The following is a 25,612-nucleotide window of genomic DNA, read 5'->3' as shown; positions in this document are numbered from 1 at the left end:
AATTTGTGTATTTCTGTTTTATTAAATGCTAGCTTTTTTCTAGTCCAATACCGGCTTCCATCTTATCTCGAAATTACTTATAACGGCACCAACTTACTTTCGGAAGAACCCCCCCCCCATCAGCCTTTTCTTTTATATCGTAAGCTTCTTAAAACGTTACTAGCTTAAGTTCAGAATAAAATCACGATTTTCTTTTAACGGCTAATTTCAAAAAAAAAAAAATGTTTTGAACGCTACTAACTGAATTTCTTTCAATACAGTTTGCAATTTGGAGACGGAATTGTTTTTGTTGAGATAAGTGATTTCAATCATGCTTTTTATTTTAGATTTAAAATATTAACAACTCCATTTTATTTCAGTATTTAATTTGTGTATTTCTGTTTTATTAAATGCTAGCTTTTTTTTTTTTTTTTTTTTTTCCTCGTACATATGTTTATTTATCTACCGAGTTGATAGCAAAAATTACGAATTATACTCATTTTTAGTTCGTGTGAGGGGAATCTATTACCATACTTTCCCTTAAACACGTCTGTTGGACTTTTATTAAGTACAATACTTAATAGTTTTTTTTTTTTAATGGAGAGTAGAAAACGCATTGTGGATGCGTTATCGGCAGCTCCTGTTACTCTCGCTTCTTCTTATTTGTCCCTCAGTCCTCATTTTTTAAATAAGTGATTTTTCGGACAAAGGGAGAAGAAAAAGCTGTTTTCTAGGTTGGCAGTATTTTTGCGTACAGTTGGCTGAGATGGCGGAAATTTTCTGTTTCTATGTCTATCCTTGTAGCCATGTCACTAGTAAGGGTGCTGGAGGTAAACGTTTTGTCTGGGCTGACGTTATCCGCCTGATAGTCAGGGACCCGAACCTTGGATTAACCACTAAGGAGGCTGTCCTATCAGCAGGTGCAAAGTACTGGGGCTGCTGTATTGCCATTTGGTGAATGGATTCTGGACCATGCAGTAGCTTCTGGTGGGGCCTCTCGATGCCATACTAGCGGGTAATTGTTACGGCTTTACCTTATCATTAGCTACAAATAAAAAAAAAATTCTTCGTTTCTTTTTCTCTCTTAATTTCCCCTCTCTGTCCTGCTCTAAGTAAATCTGTCGACCTAGTCCACAAATTCCAAAATTTCATCATGACAAGTTTCAAGAAAAAATACACGATTAAACCCGGTTCTCCAACTTCCAACGTAGACCCCTACTACCATGTCTCCTCCTCCAACATCAGGGGTCTTCGTTCTAACCTTCCAGAGGTTGAAACCCAATTACAGGAGACTAAACCAGACCTTTTATTTTTAAGTGAAACTGGCATTGGACAGGCTATTTCCCTAGATGAGTTTGCAATTTCAGGATACTCTAACTTAACTTCTAAATCTGACCCCCAAGATCGCCATGGGCATGGAATATGTGCCTATATTAAAGATAGCTTTCCATGTGGGAGGGACATCTCCAGGGAAGATCCTAACTTATCCTATATGTGCTTCCGGGTTGCTTTAGCTCACACTACTGCATTTATATTTACTCTCTATCGCCCCCACAACAGCGGAGTTACTATCTTTCAAAGCATATCTGAGAAAATTGACCAAGTCCTTTCTACTTATCCTTCAGCTAACATTCACGTATATGGAGACTTCAATGTTCACAACGTCGAATGGTTGACCCACTCAAACAAGACCGATGATGAGGGGAGGTTCTGTCATGATTTCTCCATTGCCTATGACCTCACTCAGATTGTTCAGGAACCTACCCGTGTGCCCGATAATGACGGCCAGTATGCGAGCCTACTAGACCTTTTTCTCACAACTTGCCCTGAACTATGTTCAGTTTCTGTTCTGTCGCCTCTTGGATCTTCCGACCATTCTGTTGTATCAATTAAGATAAAAATGAAATGTAATAAGTCCCCAGACGTACCTCTTCATCGTACAGTATATCGATACACTAAGGCTGACTGGGATAGCTTCCGTACATTTATATCTGATCTACCTCTGCATTCCATGTTTAAAAAGGTTGTGTCCTCTATAGTATTAGACCTAACTGAATGGTTAATTGTAGGTATTGACCATTTCATACCCTCTAAAAAGTTTCAGCAAAAACCTAACAGCCAGCCATGGTTCTCTCCAGAATGTGCTGCTGCCATTGCGCACAGAAATCACTTTTTCCACTGCTTCAAACGTAATAGATGTATGGAAACTAAAGCCGTTTTCAGGACTGCCAGCAACCATTGTAAGAAAGTAATAAGGAACGCAAGAGTGTTGTATGCTCAATCTGTTAAGTCCAAAGTAGCTGAGCAGCGGCTTGGTTCCCACCAGTTTTGGCAAATAGCAAACAGAATCCTGAACAGAAGCGTGTGCTCCATCCCAACTATTATCAATGGACCTGAGGTAATCTCGTCAGCATCAGACAAAGCCAAACTCTTTGTCAAGAACTTTGCAGCTAATTCTACCCTTTGCGACCAAGACCGCCAACCCCCAATATTTCCTCCTGTATCAGAAAACACGCTATGTGATATACGTATATCTGTACGTGATGTTGCGAAGCTAATCAAAAACCTTGATTCGAGTAAAGCAACTGGCCCTGATGGTATTCCAATTATAGTACTCAAAAAACTGCAACCTGAATTAGCGCCCATACTTACAAAACTGTTTAAACGTTGTCTTAAGGAGAATAGTTTCCCATCTCCCTGGAAAATCTCATCAGTATGCCCTGTATTTAAGAATTCAGGTGATCGCTCATCCCCCTCTCAGTACAGGCCAATAAGTCTCCTGTGCGTCATGAGTAAGTTGCTAGAATCTGTGTTAAATACAGAAGTAATCAAACATCAACAAAAATAACCTTCTTAGTGACACTCAATATGGTTTCCGTTCTGCTAGATCTACAGCAGATGTGCTTACAGTTATATCGCATAGGATTAGCAAATCTCTCGACGGTGGCAATCTTTCTAGGGCAATTGCTCTTGACATATCTAAAGCCTTTGATAGGGTATGGCATAAAGGTTTACTTCATAAGATCGCTAGCTATGGTATAGCTGGAAAAATCTTCTCAATTATTAAATCATTTCTTTCTGATAGGTTCATAAGAGTAGTAGTTGAGGGGCAAAAATCAGAAGCTCACAGTATTAATGCCGGTGTCCCTCAGGGATCCATCCTGGGCCCAACTCTTTTCCTGATCTACATTAATGATCTTCCAAATCATATCCTTACATCATTTGTAGACATTTATGCTGACGACACTACCATTTATGGTAGCACATCTAAGACAGTAAACGACCAAGTTCTCTCCAATTCTCTCTCCTCTGATCTTGAGCACGTAGTACAATGGGGAAAGGAGTGGCTGGTTACTTTTAATGCATCTAAAACCAAGCTTCTCTCTTTACATCATCAACATTCTAATTCACATTTGTCATCAATTGAAATGAATGGCTCTCGTCTTCAGGAGGCCTCAAGTTTTGACAAGCTTCTGGGCTTGACCATTACACCTGATCTTAAATGGAACACGTATATCAAATCTGTTGCCAAGGCCGCTGGAAAAATGGTGGGATCTTTCTATTGATCCAGTAGATATCTCACTGCTGATGCTATTCTCTACCTATATAAGAGCCAGGTACGTCCAAAGATGGAATACTGTTGCCATATCTGGGCAGGAGCTGCTAGAAAGGACTTGTCCTGCCTTGATAGAGTTCAAAATAGACTTCGTAGCCTCGTAGGAGATGTCCTTTTCTCCTCCTTGCAACCTCTATCTCACAGAAGAGATGTTGCGAGTTTGTCTCTGATGTATCGTTATTTTCATGGAAAGTGTTCAACTGAGCTTCAATCTATGGTCCCCCCTCGCCAAACTTTCACAAGAAACACGCGTCTAGCTGTAAACACTATCAATAATTTCCCCCACTCTTTATCTGTGCCTAAACCTAAATGTAGATTCCATGAACAAAGCTTCTTTCTTAGAACTGCACGCCTGTGGAATTGTCTTCCGTTTTCCTGCTTTCCGGCTGACTACAATCAAGTCTAAAGTAAATAAGTTCTTGATGAGCCGTTCCATATAAGTTATTAAATTTACCAAATTTTCATTACTAATGATTACTATATTGACCAATTTCTACTGTACATTCTTTAACCCTTATCCTTGAGTGGCCTCTGGGCCTTGATAATGTGGTGATGCCTTTGTAAAAAAAAAAAAAAAAAAAAAAAACGCATTCTCATGTTGTCGTCAATAAAAAGCAAAGAAAAGCTTTCAAGAAAAGAAAAAAATACCAATGGATGAGAGAGAAAAGAAAAATTTATTTTGATGTTTTTGGACAAAGCATTAAAAAAAAAAAAAAAAGAAAAAATGAAAAAGAAAAACTTACCATTCGCCATAGAATTGGTAGGGGTAGAGAATCGCGGTTCTGGTGGGTGGTACTGCACTTTGTGACTGGGCAAGAGATGTTCACTGCCATAATTAGACAGATTTGGTCGATTGGAATTGGACTGCGTTGTAGACTGGTGATAATTACTGAATTCTGGATGCAAAGGACGCGGCTGTGCTGGTCGACGATCACTTGGACTAGCTTCAGGGGTCTAAGGAAAAGAAACACGATCGCATTTTATAAAAATATAACAGATTAAAGAGAATATAGGAGAGAAAAAAAACATTCTTTTCCACAAACCAAGATGACTGCAATCATTTATTTGTTCATTTTGTGTTTTTTAAATAAGATTGTGAAAGTGAAATTTAATTAAGGTATCATTTCATCGTTCAATTACAAAATCAAATTGTTATAAAAATTAATTTTGTTATCGATAGTAAATAGCTTTCAATAAATGAAGGTAAAGCTAGCAACTTCCTACTCAACAGTTTAAATACTTCTAAATTTCCATGCGTCACAAAACAATTCAGTTTTTTTTCTTAAATTATTAACAGATTAAAATGGCTAGCTTTTTAGAACTGAAAATGCATTCTTGGAAATTTCTTCTTTTTTTAAATAGGATTTTTTTAAGTCATTCTCTTAGTATTTAACTAGTGTACTATTTATTTCAAATAATCGGTTAATAGTAAATAACAAATATGCAATCCATTTAGAGGTGCAAAGCACAGATAATTGATTTCACTAAAATTTGCAAATTATACAAAACTAAAATACACAAACAATATAGTCATTTTCTAGTAGAAAAAAAAAACATCGTACAATCTGTAGTAAGTTTCCTATAAATAAAAGGAAAAAAATTAACAACTCGTTAACATATCAAATCCATCCCATGATGCTTTCAAATGTTTCTTTCCAAACTTTCTCATTTAGAGAAAAAAAAAAAAAGGGTACGTAACAATTAAGAGAAAAAGAAAAAAAGGGTAACAATTAAGAGAAAAAAAAAAGGGTAACAATTAAGAGAAAAAAAAAAAAACGTAACAATTAAGAGAAAAAGAAATAGGATTTATTATGTTCACTTGACTACTAATATTGGAAAGGAATGAAACTCTAACCATCCAGTTTCAGAGTAAAAATCAAATCCGATACTGTTGAACGATTTATGTACGATAGATATTTTGGCATTAAATAATTCCAAAAGGATCGATATGCTATAAAACAATTAATCTGCTACACTGCTGATATAGGCGAGCACTCACCTAGTCACATGACGATCGCAATATGAGAATTTTAATTTCTAATCAAGACCAATAAAGAAAACAATATTTGATGGTGCTTTTGATATTACAAAAGGTTGTTTAATAATAAACTGATAAAATGGCCATCATGAATTGCATGCATTGATACACATAACGAAAATGTGAAAAGAGATGAGAAAGAATAAATGAACACAGTCAGAATAATTCGTTCGACTGACAAATGTAAGTTTGAAGATCTTAGTTTCAATATTAGTTACTAAACTTGAATCAACAACCACATAAAAACATTATATTCACTTCAATTTTTACCTGTCAAACTTTGACAGGTGTCATTTAGAAATATCCAGTAAATTTACTGACAAAATTTAAATAATAAATATAGCAAAATAGACCAAGAATTCACAGGGCGAATGAAGTGAAAATTGACAATGAATCAACCCTATTTGGTCGGAGATTGAACCTAAGGCTATTCTAAATCCAATGGGGTACAACTTTAAAACATTTTTATTTACCTATTTTATATACATTGTTGGTCGGTTAATGTTCTCACATACTATACCAATTGGTTTTGGTTTCACAAAATCCTAAATCCAGGTGCAGATGGAATTATTATTATTAAAAGCAGTTGTACTGACAGGATGATGTCAAGAGATTGTGTCGAGAATGATCCTCAAGTTGAACTATGTTCTGCTTCCGTGAGAATCGGGGAATCTCACAGCGAAGGTGAATGCACTTGTTCAATTGATATTGATCAATGTTTAAGGGCCAGAGATGCAGGAAAATTCTCTGATTGGCTTTTGATGAGGGGGATTTCGCCCAAACCACCCCACTTATAAAGGGTGCAATTCAGCCAAAAATTATGAGAAAAAAAAACAAGACGCTGAATGAGGCTCAAAGCATCTATTCTCCTTCCCTAGAAATACCCAGCACATCCGAATATTCCGGCCGAGTAACTAATCCTCAAAACTGAATCGTGATTGTGTGCCAGAGAGAAAGTTAGAAAGTTTTCTCTTGTTAAGATTTTTAAAAAAAAAAGTTAAAAAAGAGCTTACTGAAGTGAAGCCAACAGCCCAACCTGCAACTCAGATGCGAATATTACTGCATGCGAACATGATAGTCTTACACTATTGGTTTTTTTCTCCCCATTCCTCCTAATAGCAAGAGCAGCAACTGCTACGTTAAAAATAAAAAATTAGGCCATAAGCACTCCAATACCCCAAAAGGAAGAAAAAGTAACAAATAATGTACATATTTTTGCGCATGACTTCTATCATTATACCCAAAAATATATATTCTTTTTTAAATTGTATTCATGTAAATTTCTTGAAAGTCTCAAAAAACACATTTACTTTGCATACATTAATCACTTGTCACGGCGTAGTAATTTTATTATTTTTTTAACATTTGAAGTCGATTTCACAGCGACAGACTCTGCCTGACCAATCTCGAAGCTATCTACTCTTTTGTACGTCAGTTTTTATGTTTTTGCAATGTTTACCAATGCTTCCATACTTCCAAATAAGCCAACAAAGTTTTTCAAAGTGATACCACATGATCGTAATTACTTTGATTTCAGTTATAAGTAATTCATTTAACCAATGTAAAATGTTCACCTACTTATAAAAAACATACACCTCTTTTAAGTTAAAGAATTTTTTTTTTCTGAATTTAATAAAAAACCTTAAAAATAAAGAAACTTTGGTTGAACACATGTAAGACAATTTTGGCAGTGAATGCACAGGACATATGTTCACGTAAGGAATTGAACCTCATCTTGATAAATTTATCAGATAAAATACATTCCATTTAAAGTGTACAATGAAAACAATAGATGAATGCACATGTATTCATAAATGCATTACAAGCATTTAAAGAATTTTCTGGTAAAAGCCCTTGTGATAGGTCTCCAAGACACTGATCTGATCTTTTGTGAAATGATGGAAAGATCAGAAAAGCACCAAACAAAATGGAAGGATTGTAAAGATCCTCTAAAGATTATAAAATGAAGTTTGATTTTTTTTTTTAGAATAAAATTTGGAAATCACATTTTGGTTAATGTAACCTCAGACCTTCTTAAGATCGACCAAAACATGCAAACAATAGCAAAGTAGTCTGAACGGCTTTACCTTATCATGCTCTACAAAAAATATTTCTTTTTCTCCCTTACTTTTCCTCTCTGCTATGCTCTAACCAAGTCTGTCAACCTGTTCCACAAACCCCAAAACTATCTCATGAAAAGTCTCCGCAAAGAATACAAGATTAAATCCAACGTAGACGCCAACTACCATGTCTCCTTCTCCAACATCAGAGTTCTACATTCCAACCTTCCAGAGGTTGAAACCCAATTACAGGAGACTAAACCAAACTTATTATTTCTAAATGAAACTGGAATTGGACCAACTATTTCCCTAGATGTGTTTGTTGATTTAAATAATATTTTAACTTAAAATCAAAATCTGACCCCAAGATCGCCATGGACATGGAATAAGTGCCTATATTAGAGATGGCTTTCCATGTGGTAGGAACCTCTCCAAAAAAGACCCTAAATTGCCCTATATGTGCTTCCGGGTTGCATTTGCTCACACCATTGTATTTATATTCAAACAGGGTCCTAAACAGAAGCATGTGCTCTATTCCAACCATGATCAATGGACCCAACGTAATCTCATCAGCATTGGGCAAAGCCAAACTCTTTGCAGCTAATTCTACTCTATGCGATCAGGGCTGATGACACGACCATCTATGGCAACACTTCAAAGGCTGTAAATGATGAAGTTCTGATTCTCTCTCCTCTGATCTTGAGCACAGAGAAAGAGGTGGCTGGTTAATTCAATGCATCGAAAACCAAACTTCTATCCTTACATCATCAACGCTCTGATCCTAATCTGGCATCAATGAAATGAATGGCTCTTGTCTTGGGGGAGGCTCCATGTTTTGAAAAGCTTCTGTGTCTGACCTTTACTCTTGATCTGAAATGGAACACGTACATCAAATCTGTTACCAAGGTCGCTGGTGGGATCATTCTATTGCTCCAGTAGATATCTCATGTATAAGAGCAAGTACGACCAAGGATGGAGTACTGTTGCCACATATTTGCAGGAGCTGCTAGAAGCACTTTATCCTGCCTTAACAGAGTTCAAAATAGACTTCGTAGCCTAGTAGGGGATGCCTTTTTCTCTTCCCTGGAACCTCTTTCCTACAGAAGAGAAGTTGCGAGCCTGTCTCTGCTTTATCGTTATTTTCATGGCAAACTGATTTTTTTTCCAGTGAAACTAAATCTTTGCCAGAGAAAACAATGTTTATTTTAACATTAACACATTTTTCTGTACATTCTTAAGTCGACATAAAATCTCGATCAGTGTTGAACGACGTGCAATAAATTCTATTTTAATGAATAAATGTAATATATCAAGTTATCATGTTGGATTTTCAAAGTCAGACCCAAATAGCATGTAAGCTGACTTTTCTCTTCCCTGCTACCTCTTTCTCACAGAAGAGACATTGCAAGCCTGTCTCTGCTTTATCGTTATTTTCATGGCAAGTGTTTTTCTGAGCTCCAATCTATGGTCATCCTCATCAAACTTTCATGAAAAACACTCGTCTAGTTGAAACCACTATCAATAATTTCCCCCACTCTTTATCTAAACCTAAACTTAGAATTACACGCCTGTGGAACTCTGTTCTGTTTCCCTGCTTTCCAACTGACTACAATTGGGTCCACTTCAAGTCCAACGTAAACAAACTATTGATGAGCCATCCTCTTAAGTAATCCAATTTACCAAATTTCCGTACACTCATTGACCCTTATCCTCAAGTGGCCTCCAGGTCTTGATAAGTGGTGACGCCTTTGTAAAAAAAAATATAATCCATCTAAAATATTCAGAACTAACATTTTTAGAGCAATATAATCATTGCAACATTTAGTTAAATAATCAAAAAAATTATAAAACTATAAGAATTTATTATTTGTATCAATTTTTTTTTTTTTTTTTAAATTACATTTTCACCCCAAACAAGGCAAATTGCCACTGTGATGTAGGGGGCTACTATCAGGGGCAACAACTACCAGGGTACTATATAGGGATTTGGGCAGCAAAATGTCGGTTAACGTTACACTTGAACTTCTGCACATCAGTACAGTTGGGGAAGCAGGGACCCGGAATGGAATTCCAAAGTCTGGCGGTTCTGGGGAAGAAACTATTGGAGTAGAAAGATCTTTTACATCTAGGGATCTCTACAGTGTGGGGGTGGGATTTAGCAACCTGTCGGGTTTGTCAAGAGTGTTTACGTCGTGGGGGCACAAGTGCTTGCAGTTCATCAGAACATTCACCACTAAAATACTTGTAGAACAGGCAGAGGGATGCAACATTTCGTCGATGGGACAGACGCTGAAGCTTAGATGCCAGTTCAGGGCCTATCAGGTTTGCGACTCTCTTTTGAACTCTGTCAAGGAGCGAGAGACTAGTAGTCGATGCACCAACCCAAATATGACAGCAATACTCCATACATGGGCGAATGGTGGCCTTATAGAGGTACAGGATACTTTCGGGTGTTAGTAGTTGTCTAGCACGGTAGAGAGAGCCTACCTTTCTTGCAGCGGCCCTGGCAATGCCTTTGATTTAATTGTTCCAACTCATGTTTCCTGTGAACGTTAAGCCAAGGAGTTTGAAAGATGTACTCTCAGATAAAGAGTCGTTGGCCATTGCTATAGGTGGTAGAGAAGGTTTCTTGTAATTATTGAATGAAACTAGTTTAATCTTGGCGGCATTGAACGTGACCATCCATTTTTGTCCCCATTCCACCACAGATTGGAGGTCTTCCTCTAGTGTTTCTGCCATTTCTTTAGAAATGTGTTCATTCGTCTTCCTGTCGTGCCTGCCATAAAGTGTAGTGTCATCAGCATATATACCCATCTCAGAGGAAATTTTGTCGGGGAGGTCATTTATGAATATCAGGAACAATAGAGGTCCAAGGATAGACCCCTGAGGCACTTCCGTATTTATATCATATTGTTTAGATGTACGACCGTCGAGGACAACCTGGATTTTTCTCTTATCTAAGAAGGATTTAATTATGTTAAGTATTCTACCAGTGATACCGTATGATTTAATTTTCCTGAGGAGACCCTTATGCCATACCCTGTCAAAAGCCTTAGATATATCTAGAGCTACCGCTCTGCCCTTCCTAGCTTTGTCCAGTGAATGGTATATATGTTCAGAGATTACAGTTAGGATGTCTGCTGTGGAACGGGCTTGTCTTAATCCATATTTTTGGTCAATCAGAAGTTTAGCATCTGTAAGGTGATGGACTAGAGCATGGTTAATTAAGGTCTCAAATATTTTGGCCAAAAGTCGGAGGACGCTAATGGGGCGATAATTTAATGGGTCAGCCCTTTCGCCAGAATTCTTGAATACTGGTACAACAGAAGCAGTTTTCCCACAGACCGGAAAGCAAGCTTCATTAAGGCATTTTTTGTAGAGTTTGGAGAGAACTGGAGCTACTTCGGCTGAGCACTTTTTTAATAGCACAGCTGGGATGAGATCGGGTCTACATGCTTTTGAAGTGTCAAGGTTTTTTATGATAGCATGCACCTGAGCAGGGGGTATTTTCAGATCGTCTAGCGTGGCGTCTGTCTGCATAGGAAAGTCGGGTAGGGGGTGGTTGGAAGGGTCCAGTGTGGAGTTTGAGGCAAACCGACTGGCAAGCATGTTAGCCTTCTTGGTTGCTGAGGAAACAATCTCGTGATTGTTGGTTACTGGGGGAATTGTTTAAAAAATTAACTGAACTGTTAAAAGGAGTGGAGATTGCTTTACTGCAAATTAAAAACTGCAAATCTTATTGAACAGAACATTTACAATTTCAGCATCTTTGGTGAAACCAGGCAAAACAAAATAAGATACCCTCTCCTACATTGTAATTATTTAATGCTTTACTGCCTCAAACTAATTTGTTCAGTTGTAAATAAATGAATATAACGGAATAAATAAAGTGGGAATTTATTCAAATATGCTTTGTACGTATTAATTCAGTAGCTGGATAGATGCCAGATACATCCAGATTGTGATTGTCCATTGCTTAAATTCAATATGTCGCCATCTAAAATTAACAATATTGTTTTTTAAATCATCTACATCTTAATTCAGGTAATAAAAGGTAAATAGACTCACATTAATTGAGTTGTAATGCATTTGTTTACACACAAAATTACAAAATCAGCCAGAAATGATACATGCTTAATCGGGTTCGGCAATTGAAAATTATTAAGTTCTGAAATGTATGAACTTTTTGTTTTTATATATCTAAATTTCTATTATTTATCAGAGGTAAAAATTTGAGCAAAGTAACAATGTAATTATAAATTGGTTGACACTAATTAAATTTTCCAGGTCCATCTGTTAATAATAGCTAGAATTGTTTTTGCTTTAATGGAGAAGTCATAAAAACAACTTTCAAATTGACCTCCACGATGGCAAAAGTATTTTAGATTCGGGAAAAAAAAATAAATAAATAATGCGAATTACTTACCAAATAATTATCATTTTCTTCATTTTCTTTGATTTCATTTCCATTTTGTTCTTGACCAAAATGGTTTTGTGTACTCTCTGCTGCCGACTTGCCTTTCATAAAATCTGACAGCCATGATGGAACAAGGATGTCTTTCACTGTATCAGTAAATTTATTCAGAAATGACTGAAAAGAAAAAAGAAAAAAAGTAATCATTTCATGTCAAATTTGATTTTATTGAATTGACAAGTCATAATTAAGCACCAACCTCTGTCCCATCACCACAATGTTGCATCCTTGTGTCTGTTTTACAAATACTTTAATGGAATGTGTTCTCGTGAACTCCTTGCATTTGTCCACCTTCCCCCCCCCCCATACTTGCTCCCGACAATCCCATTCAGCAGCAAAATCCCACCCTTTCACTGTAGAGGTCCATAGATGCTAAAAAGCTTTCTACTTTAATAATCTCTTCCCTTGAACTGCTAGACTTGAGAACTTCCTTCCTGCTTCCACTGACATGCATAAATCTCCTCGCTCATCTCCTTACATAGTCCTCTGTAGACATGATTCCAAACAATAGCTCTTTATGTAACATTACAAGTTGATTTTTTTCTTTTTAGATAATTGTCATTTTATGAACTTGCATGAAAAGAGCTACGTAAAAGATGCTTAAAACCGTTTGAATTATGCAAATACCATCAGTAGTTCAAAAGTTATGAGAATTTTAAGTGCTAAAATTTAGGCTTTTCCGTGGACATTTTTCTTTAGAAAAATGGGGCTAAAAAATTTGCCACCATTTATTTATTTTTCAAGCTATTCTCATGAAACTTGGCACTCTTATGTAAAATTGTGTGCTCTTTCTGATTATGCAATCAAATTTTATGTATCTCTTTACCATAAGCCATGAATTATAAATTCAGATTACAAATTTCAATTTTTTTAAACTGATGCATGGTTATCATACAGTGGGTGTCTATTCATGAACGAAACTAAGTATTATAGTGGTATTTAAATATAGCTTTATTGAGAGCAGGCATTTTCCTGCCTCCTCACTAAAAGAGAGCTTAATCTGGGTGTAGCCATTGAATGCCTAAAGAGCATTCATGGCCGGTATTTACTACTCCCCTCAAAGAAAAAAAAAATTGATTAGATATGAATTAATCTCAGAAATAAATTGAAGAAAATGTTTCATATAGATTTTGGATTTCTGTAAAAGATGGAAATTCCCATAGTCAATCAGAACTTATGCATTTTGGGACCAGTCCAATTTTCAATTTTGTAAATCCTCTCTATCTGGCCCAAAATATACCACATGAATCCTTGATGTAGCTTTTCAATACCAGGAATCCTGATAAGCAACAACTATATATTCACCAGTTGGTCATTTTTGTCATTTCTATCCTGTTGTTTTAGTGAAAATTCAACTATGTGAACAAAGAAATAAAACTTAAATTGCCTGTTGCTTCACCATTGTTCAAACTTCAGGGCTTGAACTTCAGTTTCTTCAAACTTTTGGAATGTTCAACGACAAGGAGATATCTCTTCAGATTTCAACAGTAGTCAGCCATCATGACTGTATCTCAGCGACCCTGATACCTTGTCTTGATCTTTTTCAGGTTCGTATGGAATCTCTCTCCCTGTTCATCACTCATTAAACCTAGGTTCCCAGGAAACCGATCTATATGTGAAAGTAGGTAGTGTATCTCGACACTAATGTTGGGGTCAGATTTCGAAGAGTAGTCGGAGTTGAAATTTTTTATCCGACTCCGACTCTTTGAAGTCAGATAAATTTATTTTATTTATTTTTTTTTTTTTTATACGGTTTTCCTGTTTGGTTTTTTACCAGTTGCACAATTTAGCAGTTTTTGTATGGTTTGCTTTTCGTTTTTGAGATATATTTTGTACTGTACTGCAACACTTCTACTTCAAAATATTTTTGTCTGTCAGGTTTTCATTTTGGTTGTGACGTCACACAGGATCAATGAAAATTCTGTCTTTAAGTGAAATCACTGTGAATTACATAGGATAACAATCGGATTTTAATCCAATTGTTATCCAGTTCCCGAATGAAATGGAATTTGGCAACTGGATTAGTTCGGGATTACAATCTTTAAAAAATAAAAAAATAAGGACATAAATCAAAAGGAAGCAACCCATGCTACTATAGCCCTTTATAGCTTTTTCCTTTGATCCTCTTTCTATAAAGACAATATTATCTTTTAAAAAATTTCTTATCTGTATAATATGTCTTTACTTGCCTCTTCTGATAAGAAGCATTTGGCTTTGAAATGTCATGGCCTAAAGAAGTTTTCCTATCCCTAAATATTGTATTCCCTTTTAAACTGATAGTATGATAAAATTTCATTGTAAACTTTTTATCCCTTTGTTATCTTAACGTATTCTATAAAGCTGGTTAAGTTTATATGTGAGTATATTTATCATACAAGTGAATGTTAAACGTAAAAAATAATATACATGAAAAGTATTTATAAAATGCTTGCTGAATAGGTATGGGAGGCTGGTATATGGATCTGCAGAATAGATTTACACATAGGGGTCAAGGAGTCAGGGGTCGGAGCCGGAGTCAGAGTCTGACTTTTTTTACCATCCAACTCTGCAACGCTCATGTTGCAGCCCAGGTTTCTGAAAGCAGTCAGCATGTTGTTGACAAGTTCTGCATAGTTTTTGGCATTATTATTGTTGCCAAGTTCTTCACTAGCATGCTTCCAATTCCACTTTGTTTCTTGAGTTTTCAAACTTTGGATCTCTGATAAGCTGCCGGATCTAAGGATCATCAAAAGATGGCAGCTCTCAACTTCTCCACGGTAAAACCTGGAAAAGCCTGGCAAGTAAATGTAGCAGTTACCATCCTTGTCCAAAGCCTTTGTGAACTGCTTGATATGCAGCAGTGGGAAAAGTATTTTGTCTGTCCACCAGAGGGTCGTTGATGACGTTACTTTTTTTTTGCAAGGCACTAATTCCTCCAGCACAGGCCAGTCTTTGGAAGATTTTGAGGTTTTATAACTTCAAACTTATCTCTTTTCAGCATAATCACTCAGAACTATCAGACATGAATACTTCTTGTCATTAAAATTTGTTGTTGACTAGTGTAATTAATCAATAAAAGCTGAAAGCCCCAAACACTTTCATTACTGTTTAAAAAATGAGCTTTCATCATTAGAAAAAACCCCTAATTTTGACAGATTTGCTGTGTACATAGCAATGCATTAATTTTAATGAAAAAAAAAAAATGACTTGTGTTCCTCGATCTCACAAGTTTTACTACATCTTTATGTGTAGCTATCAGTCGTTGGATATGTATACACACATAAAAATTCATTTGACAATCTCAATATTGTTTTTTTCATCATAAGTGCTAGACTATTTCTAGAAACTGACTTTCAAACTAACCTGTCTCTAGTCAGGTCTTCAGCTATACCTTGTTCTCAGAAGTCCATTTTCAGAAAATTTTTACATATTTTTCTTAGCTTTTCCTGCCAACAGATGCTGCTACCTAAACTATTCTAGATTTAATAACCATCAGAATTCTCATCCATTCTTTTAACGTGATCATACTGTCTAAATTTAGTCTTCCTCTCAGGTCAACAGATCTAAGCCTATTTTGAATACTCACATCAAACATCCATCGTAAAATTTATATAGCTATATAGTATTCACAGACCAGGTTTCACTTCCAGATCATACTTCATACAAATATCTGATAGACTCTTCCCTTGGTCGACAATGGTAACACTCTGCTGGTTAGTAAATGAAAATTACTCAACTTACTCCATTTAACTCTTAACTCTTGCAATTTCACTAACTTTCTGCTCCTCCCTGTGCTTCAATAGTATCACTGCGGTAACAAAACTTCTGAACATCATTAGATTCAGCATTCAAAAATACTTATCTCTCAACTTACCAATAAGTCCATTGCACTTGTATACCAAACATTTACAACTACCACAAAAAAATTGAGTTGTACCCGGCCTCCTTTTCAGAAACTGGGCTGGGGAACTTTCCCCTTTCTCGGGATGTTCCAACACAACAACCACTGATCCTTACTTTGCTTTGATAAGATTTTACTTTCCGTAGTATTCATCCAAGTCTTTAACTTAATAAGTGGACTTTTTGTTTGTATTAAGATCCTAGTCTTTCAAAATAGCAAAAAACTGATCTGAGATCTGATCATCTTTGTGTTTATTTTACAAGCAAACTTCAACATTTTTGTAACAGCATTTGAAGATCCTGCAGTGTTATCCTTCTTCATCTTCCATGTAGGATTTCTTTCTTAATTCTTACAGCTGGACCAAATACTGCTTCTGTAACTTATAAATTTCCTCAATCCCATACAATTTCAATATTCAACAATCTTCCAAAAAAGCATTTTTTTGTTCTGCTGATTTGTTGCAAACAACTCATTGTCATTGCGAATGAACTTCTCTCCAACAATAACTACATTTGTCTTTTCCTCTCACTCCTCCCCAAAAGATAATGTAAAAACGTATTAAAACAATATTTCATTACAAAATTAAATTAATGTGCTAATAACATTTTTTGTAAAATAGGGAGTGAGGGGGAAGATGGAACATCAATCAAAAGATTCTTAGGAAACAGCAGGTATGAACAACTTGTAATACAAAAAAAATGTGTGTCATAAAAATGATTTTTTTTTCATTTCTATTTTCAATTCTATGCAGAATAAAAGGTCAATCTGTCTCATTCCTTATTCGATGATGATTCTTACGAGAAATTATTCTGCAAATAATCAGCTTGAAATATTCAAAATCCTAAAGCCAACCAGACTTAATCAAAGTTATAATTCTTCACATGCAGAACGGAAAAAGATATTTGAGAATTTTATTGATTAGTATTGGAAGCAGATCCATCGACAAATACAAATTTGTTTCCTCTGATGGTTTTGCATCAAAGAAAGCCATCCTTACAACAAGCAGGAAGATTTACATTTAGAGTCTTTTACTAGAGGCAAAATTTCCAGTTAGTTTGCAGATATCCTTTTTAGATGCTAACACTTTATTCATTGCTTCAAGAAATTCTCAAATTTATTATAGATACTGTATCAAATTAGATTTGGATTAGAAGTTTTACAGCATATTGTAAAAAGCATATTGTAAAAAGTCAAAGTTTAATTTTACTGAAAGTTTTTTCTTTTCATATTGACAGTCTGCTTATTACAGAAATACTATTTCTTCAAAAGTGTCAGACAATGAAAATGGATGAGAACAGATGTGGAAAAAGCATATTTGGAAGAAAAAAAATGACCACTATGCCTGCACATGTATTGTGCAAGCATATAATAGAGGGGGGTGGGGGTAAAGAGTAACAAAGGAGGCGTGGCTTTAACTGAACTTTAGCAAACGGTTTTTTCATCAAAGGAAATTGGAAGTGTAGCAGCCAACCTCTTTATTTTTATACGATTGATTTTGTTTGTTTACTGACGGTTGGAGGTTTGAATCACACCAGTTGGGTCCAAGAGGTCAAGTTGAGAAAATGAGAAATAATGCAAGAGAAATGAGTCAACAAAAAAGTCACATTGCAAAAAAATATGCATTTTGGAAGTCAACTTTACAGACTACTGATCAATATGTGAACATGGTTGAAGTTTTTTTTTTAGATGAAAGAGATGAGAGATTTTGTAAAGACTATGAACAAAATTGTTAATTTGTACAGCAAACTTTACCTCACATAGATAATATGGTAAATGAACTTGTCAGAATTTTTTTTAACTTTCCATCTGAGATGCGCAACGATCAGATTCCTATCATGAAAGTAGACAAGAGATCCACAAACTTTGAAACTGACAGGTTTTTATACCAGTTTTGAAAATTACCATTTGGGATCACAAATGGAGCGTCAATGTTTAAAAGATGTATAAAGCAGTTTATTAGGAAAAAAAATTGTTAGACACTGTCCTGTATTTGGACGATATCATAATTGATAGTGTCGATCAGTAGCAGCATGATTGTAATTGTCTTATAGTTCAAGAATCTCCAAAACGCCTGAGCTTGACATGAATGAATAAAAATCAGTAATCTTAACTAGGATACTGCATAAGTCAACACTATTCAACTAAACCATGATAGGCTATAATCACCAGAGAACCTTTTTGTTCCTAATGACATTGTTTTACTACTGATTTTTTTTCATTTTTATTCTGAGTGAATGAAGTTTCTCTTATTGATGCAAAATCATTTCTAATTTCTTTTAAAGCTGTTGATGCAATTTCTTTTAAAGCTGTCGATGCTTGCAATAAGATTAAAGCTATGTGTTATTTTAATTGCTGTTAATGCGTCTGTTCAGGGATTGTTGAATGTGAGGCTTCAGATGTCGCACTTTCTGCCATCCTGAATCAGAATAGCTGATCAGTGGCATTCATGTCTCAATTTCTCAGCAAAAAAGAAATTCACTATTCTATGAAAATGACCACTATTATTAACGCAAATGATGCCATGTTTTATTATGCAGGTTTTTACTTTTGTTATTGATCAGCATTCACTTGTGTTTTTGTTTGATAATCATCGAAAAACAAAGATAAAAAAAACTGCGTTTCGGTGTTAGAGAGTGGAACTAGCCAAACTCCAAAGATTTGCTGTAGCAACATTCGACATTTGACAAAAGCAAAATGAAACAGGCAATAAAAACAAAAGTTGTATATACAAAGGCACAATTGTTTATTCAGCAACAGTTAAAGAGGTCAATATACTTTTCAATGTAACATCATCAGCAGAGACAACCATTTCAAGGCGCAAAACAAGTTACATGCTTTGGCAACCATGTTCTGGTTTGTAATAATGAATGCCTCCACAATGACATCCTTCAGAGTCGGCTATAGGGTATACTGGTTGATTTTAACCTTGATCACACCTATAGGCTGCAATTGGATGAGGAGAGTGGCCATAAGTCTTACAACCAGTGATGAAGAGCAGCCACAGTTGGGTCAGTCTTGTGTGCAGGAGTGAAATCTTGCTAGAAGATGTAAAAGCTGATCTCATCCATTCAGGACTTCACTTCTGTATTTACATTTTGCTGCAACATTCTGTAGTTTAGCGTTCGGGTGCAAATAATGTTGAGCCAAATGCTCTAATAAGACGTTACTGTGATGTTGTTGTTGCTGAGAACTATGAAACGCAAAATAACAAAGGACATTCAAGAGTATTTTGCATTTCGTCAAATAAGAGAATCTGCCACATTCAACAGAAAATTTGTGCTCAATGTGAAGCCTAAATTTTTCAAACTGGTTATAAACGCAACATTTATAAAAGCATGAAGTCTCAGTATTGATTTTAAAGGCCAACCACCATGAGCATCATCTCATTAAGTTGATGGTCATAGTTATTGACCATTATTCTAGATTGTCTTTGCCCTTTCTTGTACAGACACAAGTTCATGCACCATCATTAAATCCCTAGGTCAGATCCGGTATAGTTTTCTTTGTTCATTTTGATTCAAGATAGGACATTCTTTCAGAAGTTAGGAATTGTAAATCATATTTTACAGGTAAAAAGATACTACCACAATTACCTTTACTCCATATTATGCGACTGGGAACTCACAATTTGGAAAAATGTTCAATTAGCATTGAACAATTATGATGCTGAAAGCTGTACATTTCTCAAAATCATTATTGTACAACTCACAAGAGGTTCTTCAATTTTCATTGTGACTCTCCATCAGGATATTCATTATCTTCCTGGCTTGTGCTGCCTTGACTTGGTGACATTGACCCAGGATGGGTCCCATAGAACACTGCTCCCATAGAACACAAAATGTTCTGGATGAACACAGACTATACACAATGATTCACAATAGCCAAGATAGTGATGAGCAGTCGGTCCTGGGATCAGCAGGGACCACTGTAGACCTGTGGACCAGAGTTAGGTTTGACATCAATTTTGATGGTGTGTAACTAGGTCTTCAGCTGACCTTCCAGGCATGTTCGCCAACCCTAGAGTGGTTTTGGAGCTTATGCATCATGAATGAACTCTCCAAGTGAGATCTCCTGCATCATGTCTCAATTTGAGTATTGGAGACAAAATGGTGCCAGCACTCGCAAATTTCGATGGAGGCACTATAGGTGTAACACTTCCAGCCATTTGAGATCCACGGCTGTAGAGAAGGATCGTCCGAACAATCATCTGATAGATCCAGATTTTCATGCCTATTGAATCTAAAGTCAAGATCCAAGACAAGGTTGTAGGTGACTGAAAGCATGTCACCATACCTCTGATCCGTGGTGATGAACATTGAGCTCAAGTATTTTAAGCAATCAACCTCTTCTAATGCTCCATCCCTCACACGGAGATAATTGCTTTTCTCAGAATCCTGTGAGGGGATTTTGTTTTCATGACATTTCTTTTCATACCAATTGTAGATGTAAAGTGTTGCCTTCTTGTCTGGCTGATCAGATGCGCTGTCTGAACAAGTTTTGTCAAGAAACAAACAAAACTCTGACCAAGTTGAGCTTATTTATGTTAACCAAACTTTTAAAAACATCAGAGACACAGATTAATGCAAGTATGTAGTTTCCATTCAAGATTTAGCTCTGATTCCATTATGTGAGAGAGAAAGAAAGTGTGCCGATGAAAGTGTTGATGTTTCCGAATTGAGTAATCCTTCAAATTTCCAGAAGGCGTATGCAAGTACTTTTGCAGACAATTCAGATTCTAATGAAGTAATTTTCGATGTGTTTATTGTTCAGCTCCAGAAAAAAAAAAACTTATCAATAAGTGTGAGTAAGCAAAAAAATTTGATTATCAGAGAATCATGTGCTGGTGGTAAAATCTATTCTGGATTGCTCTCATGGTACTCAAATGACATATTTTGATCTAGAAACTGAAATTGAGTGCTGCGTTACATTTGGGAGGTCAGAACTTTGAAACTGCTTCGACTTATCTTTCTTCTTCATGAGAAGAATGAAGAAATGATACAAAAGTGTGCTGTTGTTGTAAGCCTTGCATTCTTGCTATGTGTTTTGTCTTTTCTATTTTCACTTCTATAGGAGATCTGGCTAACAAGGTTTAAGGACATGTGTTGCATGGAGAGAAAGGATATATGAGAATGATACGATGCGTGTTTAATACGTCCTCAAGACAGGTTTAAATCTGATGACATCAGAGGAAGATTAAAACTGGACAGTATAGGGAGATATGTGTCGAATGGGAAACTTAGAAGAATGGATAAGGATTCTTGAGGTGGTAGGACCAATTGGCAAGAGAAGGCTAAGAAAAAGAATGGATTTAAGTGGAAGATGGACATATAAAGACATGGCCAGAGATAGGTTAGTTTGAAAGGCAATTACTAAAAGCCGGCCAACACATAACAGCATGTAAAACAAAATCGAATATTATGATGCAGAATAAAAACCTGCTCCATTTCTCATTACCATGTGTAAGTTAAAGAGACAGGAAACACAAACATAAAAAGTTGTTTATAATTTTATTAATATTCAGCAATTCTTACGAATTTTCAAAGAAATATCAGCTTGACAATTTGTTTTTACTACGTATCATAGTAAGGAAAACACTGAATAAAATTAAATAATCGATACAAATGATCGAATAATCACGTGGTTTGAAAGTAAATTGCTTATAGATTGTAATTTTTTGAAACCGGTAAACGTTTGTTTCTGAGCGAAGAACAAAACTATCGAATCTTTAAAGATGAAAGAAGAAATAAAACAAGAATCGAACTCTTCGTATCCTTGATGAGGACCACCTTTCAGATGTTAAGGAGATAATTCGTTATAATAAGATACGGTGCTTATATAGATCAGTGATCCCAAGGCTGTCAATATTAGCTTGATAAAACCTTGTAGTGAGTTTAAAAAATAAAAACGAAAAGCAATCACAAAATGAAACACAGATTCTTGAAATAGATTTTTTTATTGATAAATTTACATCGTTGCTTTTTTATAATTAATTTTTTATAAACGTTTTTTTTTTTTTTTTTTTTCTTAGTGACGCGAAAGTTGTATCCAATATTGAAATCCAAAGAAGGATACATTTAACAAAAGGTGGTTGGGAGTGAAAAACATTTACAAAAAAATGTAAAAATATAAGTATATGTAAATAAATCTAAATTTTCGTTTCCTATTTCAGGAACTCTGTTTTCATTTTGTGTGGTTGCCTTTCGGGTGTTGTAAATTAACCGAATTTTATCAAGTCAATATTCACAGCCTTGGGGTCTGATCTATAAAAAACATCACATATGTAATAGGGCTAGGACAACAGCATATTCTTTTCATTGTTTTGCCTCGAGTGTGTGTCTGTTAATATCTTATATGCTTTTATATGTGTGTGGTTCTCGGTTGATTAACTGTGTCGGATATATACTCGAGAGTCAAAATAATGAAAAGAATATTCTGTTGTTATAATCCTAGTAATATTCCATACCAGCGGATTGAAGTAACTTTCCCAGTAGTGGGAAGTTTCATGGGGATATTTAAATTCACAAGCGGTCCCCAGTGCCCCAGTGGCATGTCTATCTCCTACGTGCAGCAGCAGTGGCTGCAGCACTCGCCACTCAGCTGTGTCTGTGTACCTTATGTAATAGTGAATTATCGGTTAAAATAAAGTTCCGTACTTCTTTGTTGACATTCTTTATCAGCTGATTTTATATATATATATATATATATATATATATATATATATATATATATATATAATATATATATTAATGAATGTCCTGGTAAAGTCCTTTCTGATTAATGTTTACTAGTTTTAAAATATGCAAATGAACTTAGCTGTTTTCCAGAATAACAGAATATTTTAAAAATGGTAAACATTAATCAGAAGTGGCTTTCAAAGACATATATCTCAGATCAGCTGATGAAGAATGTCAAAGTACGGGACTTGATTTTAACCGAATTAGCTCCTTAACATCTGAAATGTAATCCGTATCAAGGATTTTACCGAGCCAATATGGACAGCCATGGGGGTTAATCTATTCAAGTACCGAAGGTGTGTCACAAAATGCAGTAAAATATATAGTTAAGAGTGAGAATTCTAAATTTCGGGAATGATGAAATGAAAACAGGTGGTTGGAGAAGAAAATCCACGAAAGGAATACTACAATTAAATAAAATATAAATAAAACACTATCATTTAGACTGTTGAAAATTACGAAATATTTCGTCATTAATAATTGTTAAAATAATTTAAATCATGTAGCGAATACTTTAAAAGAAAATAACGGAATTTAAAAATTTGATAGATTTAAAAAAAAAAAGAAAGAAAAAGCTAAAATAAATTGAAAAAAAATACGATTTAAAAAAAATTGAAAAACTTTAGACGCTTTAATTCATAAAACTTTTTAAAAATTAGATTTCTTTCGTTGATTAGATTTCTATGCCACACTTAAAAATATTATAGAATAAAATATATTTTTGAAATCAATGTATGTTAAAAAAAAAAAAAATTAATAACAAATGTGTTAAGTGTCTTTTTTATGTTTAACATTTTAATAATTGGATTTTATTTTCAAAATATTCATTTTTATATGGCTTTCAAAAAAGTCGATTTCCAGAAACTCTTGGCCTATCTGTTCTTCAGATGCTACACTTGTAGTATCTGTTCTTCAGATGCTACACTTCAATTTCTTGTTCTCTGTCAGTGGAGGAGAAATCCTGGTGCTAGTGCAGAGAGTGATCCGCGCTATTTTTTAAATCGTATTTCCAAGTTTAATTAAAGTTTTATGATATGTTTTTTTTTTATTCAATTGTAAGGTTGAATTATAGAATAGGCACAAAACATCCTCCCCATGTTAAGAATGGCTTTTTAAATAATAACGTTATTATTTACGTCCGGATCGCGGATCACTCTCTGCACTAGTTACGAAATCCTTTACGAATGAGACAATTTTTATTTTTTTTTCCTTTTCTACACATTAAAAAACAACCCTGGTGTCTAACTCGGTCCCGTGGGGAGGCATTGTAAATAGGAACAATAACTCTTTGGTACTTAGGTAGAATACGGACCGTGCTGAAACATTTAGAAGTCCATTCTTAATAAGGGGAGGAGGGTTGTAGCTATTTTATACTTTCATCTAACAATTTAAACATAAAAATACAGTAAAAATTGAATTTAACTCTTACAAACCTTATAAATCCTTTGAAAATAGCACAGTTTGTATCATATTTTTTAATATTTATAGTTTTTAAATAGTTAAAGTAAGAAAGATTTAAGATTAAATATTTAAGATTTTTACATAATTATTTTTAGGATTTAAACCAATTGATTAAAAGGGACCTGATTTACGAATATTTCGACTTTTATTAACAAAAAAAATAAAAAAAAAGTGAAAATATTTTTTTTTAATTGATTTTAGAAAACCATCCCACATGGCAAAGGCTGTTTTGTTTGTTTTTTTATATAAAAGAAATTTGTTCTTTTTTGTTTTAAGCAAAACAAAAAATAATCTATAATAAAATAACTTTTATCTAAAATTTATAAAACTAAATCGGAAAGACTAAACTTTGAAAAAAAAAATCAAAAATTGAACGGATGAAAAAAAAAAAAAAAGGAGTGAACATAAGACAAGAAAAAACGAGTTTATGTGGATTTATAAAAAAAAAAATGCAATGATTTGAAATTTAGGCAATCTCAATTTAACAAACACATTTTACAATAAAAAGAGTTAATTTATTTGAGTTTTAAAACAATGGATATTATTATTTAATGATTACAAAAATCGAGAATACATAAAAAACTAAAATACACAACTCTTTTTTTTTTCTTCTTATATCGCGTGGTTGTGTAAGGCCGTGCGAATACGCCCGCCACTTCCATGCATTTCCTTACCTTTCGTCTGTCGTAAGGTTTCGACAAAGTGTGGGTTCGCTTGGGCCTAATTTTGCCTCCAAATTCTCTGTTGGCCATTTAAAATCAATCTTGAACAATCACGGAATTGAACACTTTGGTTAAATTTGCGTGACTGCAAGAATAAAACCGACAGTATAGTCAAGAGAGCGTTCTAAGCCACTAAATATGGCGGCAATATAAACTTTGTTTCGATTGGACAGTTGAAAAGTCACGTGACACACGCTTACCTCCCCTTCGTTTAACAGGAGAATTACCGCACACAGATTGCCTCCTCGAATTTAGAGATGATGTTAAAAGTCATACCAATGACCCATTGGGTCACAATCCTTATTTATTATTTGTTCCACTTTGAAACATTTGTATAAAATATTAAAAATTTACATTTGAACAAATTTGGCACAAGGTCGTTCACTATGTGTGGGGGAAATAGATTTCGTTGGTCATCTTTGATCAAAATAACTATCAACCTGAAAGAACAGTTGGAAATAACTTATATACCATACATTACGACCATGTAATCCCTACAGCCTTGAAAATGTTGCTGTCAAACCTAGCATAGTTATATGGAACAAGTCAGAGAGAGTTGTAATTTTGGTTGAAGTGAGTGTCCCTAATGATGGAGGTCTGAACAGAGCTGAAAGGGAGAAACAGACCAAATATCAAGGCCTCATGTAC

The 25,612-nt window shown here is 34.9% G+C and overlaps 1 protein-coding gene across 4 annotated transcripts in view; it reads right to left on the bottom strand.

Moving 5' to 3' along the window:
* The window catches only part of LOC145260593 (uncharacterized), a 116,549-nt gene extending 91,398 nt beyond the window's left edge, over positions 1-25,151 (bottom strand). For all 4 annotated transcript variants that reach the window (XM_080118872.1, XM_080118892.1, XM_080118881.1 and 1 more), the window contains exons 1-3: positions 24,917-25,151; positions 12,120-12,284; positions 4,339-4,549 (exon numbers count right to left, since the gene is read on the bottom strand). In XM_080118872.1, coding sequence (XP_079974998.1) covers positions 4,339-4,549; positions 12,120-12,284; positions 24,917-24,994 — 454 coding nt within the window. In that variant the 5' untranslated portion in view covers positions 24,995-25,151. The remainder of the gene's footprint in view (positions 1-4,338; positions 4,550-12,119; positions 12,285-24,916) is intronic.
* Between the last annotated feature and the right edge of the window lie 461 nt (positions 25,152-25,612).

The sequence above is a fragment of the Euprymna scolopes genome, chromosome 3 (genome assembly GCF_053919585.1).
Source record: "Euprymna scolopes isolate OS-2025 chromosome 3, ASM5391958v1, whole genome shotgun sequence".
Taxonomy (NCBI): Eukaryota; Metazoa; Mollusca; class Cephalopoda; order Sepiida; family Sepiolidae; genus Euprymna; species Euprymna scolopes.
Note: the sequence above shows the minus strand (reverse complement) of the source record. Positions and strands in the feature narration are given on the sequence as shown.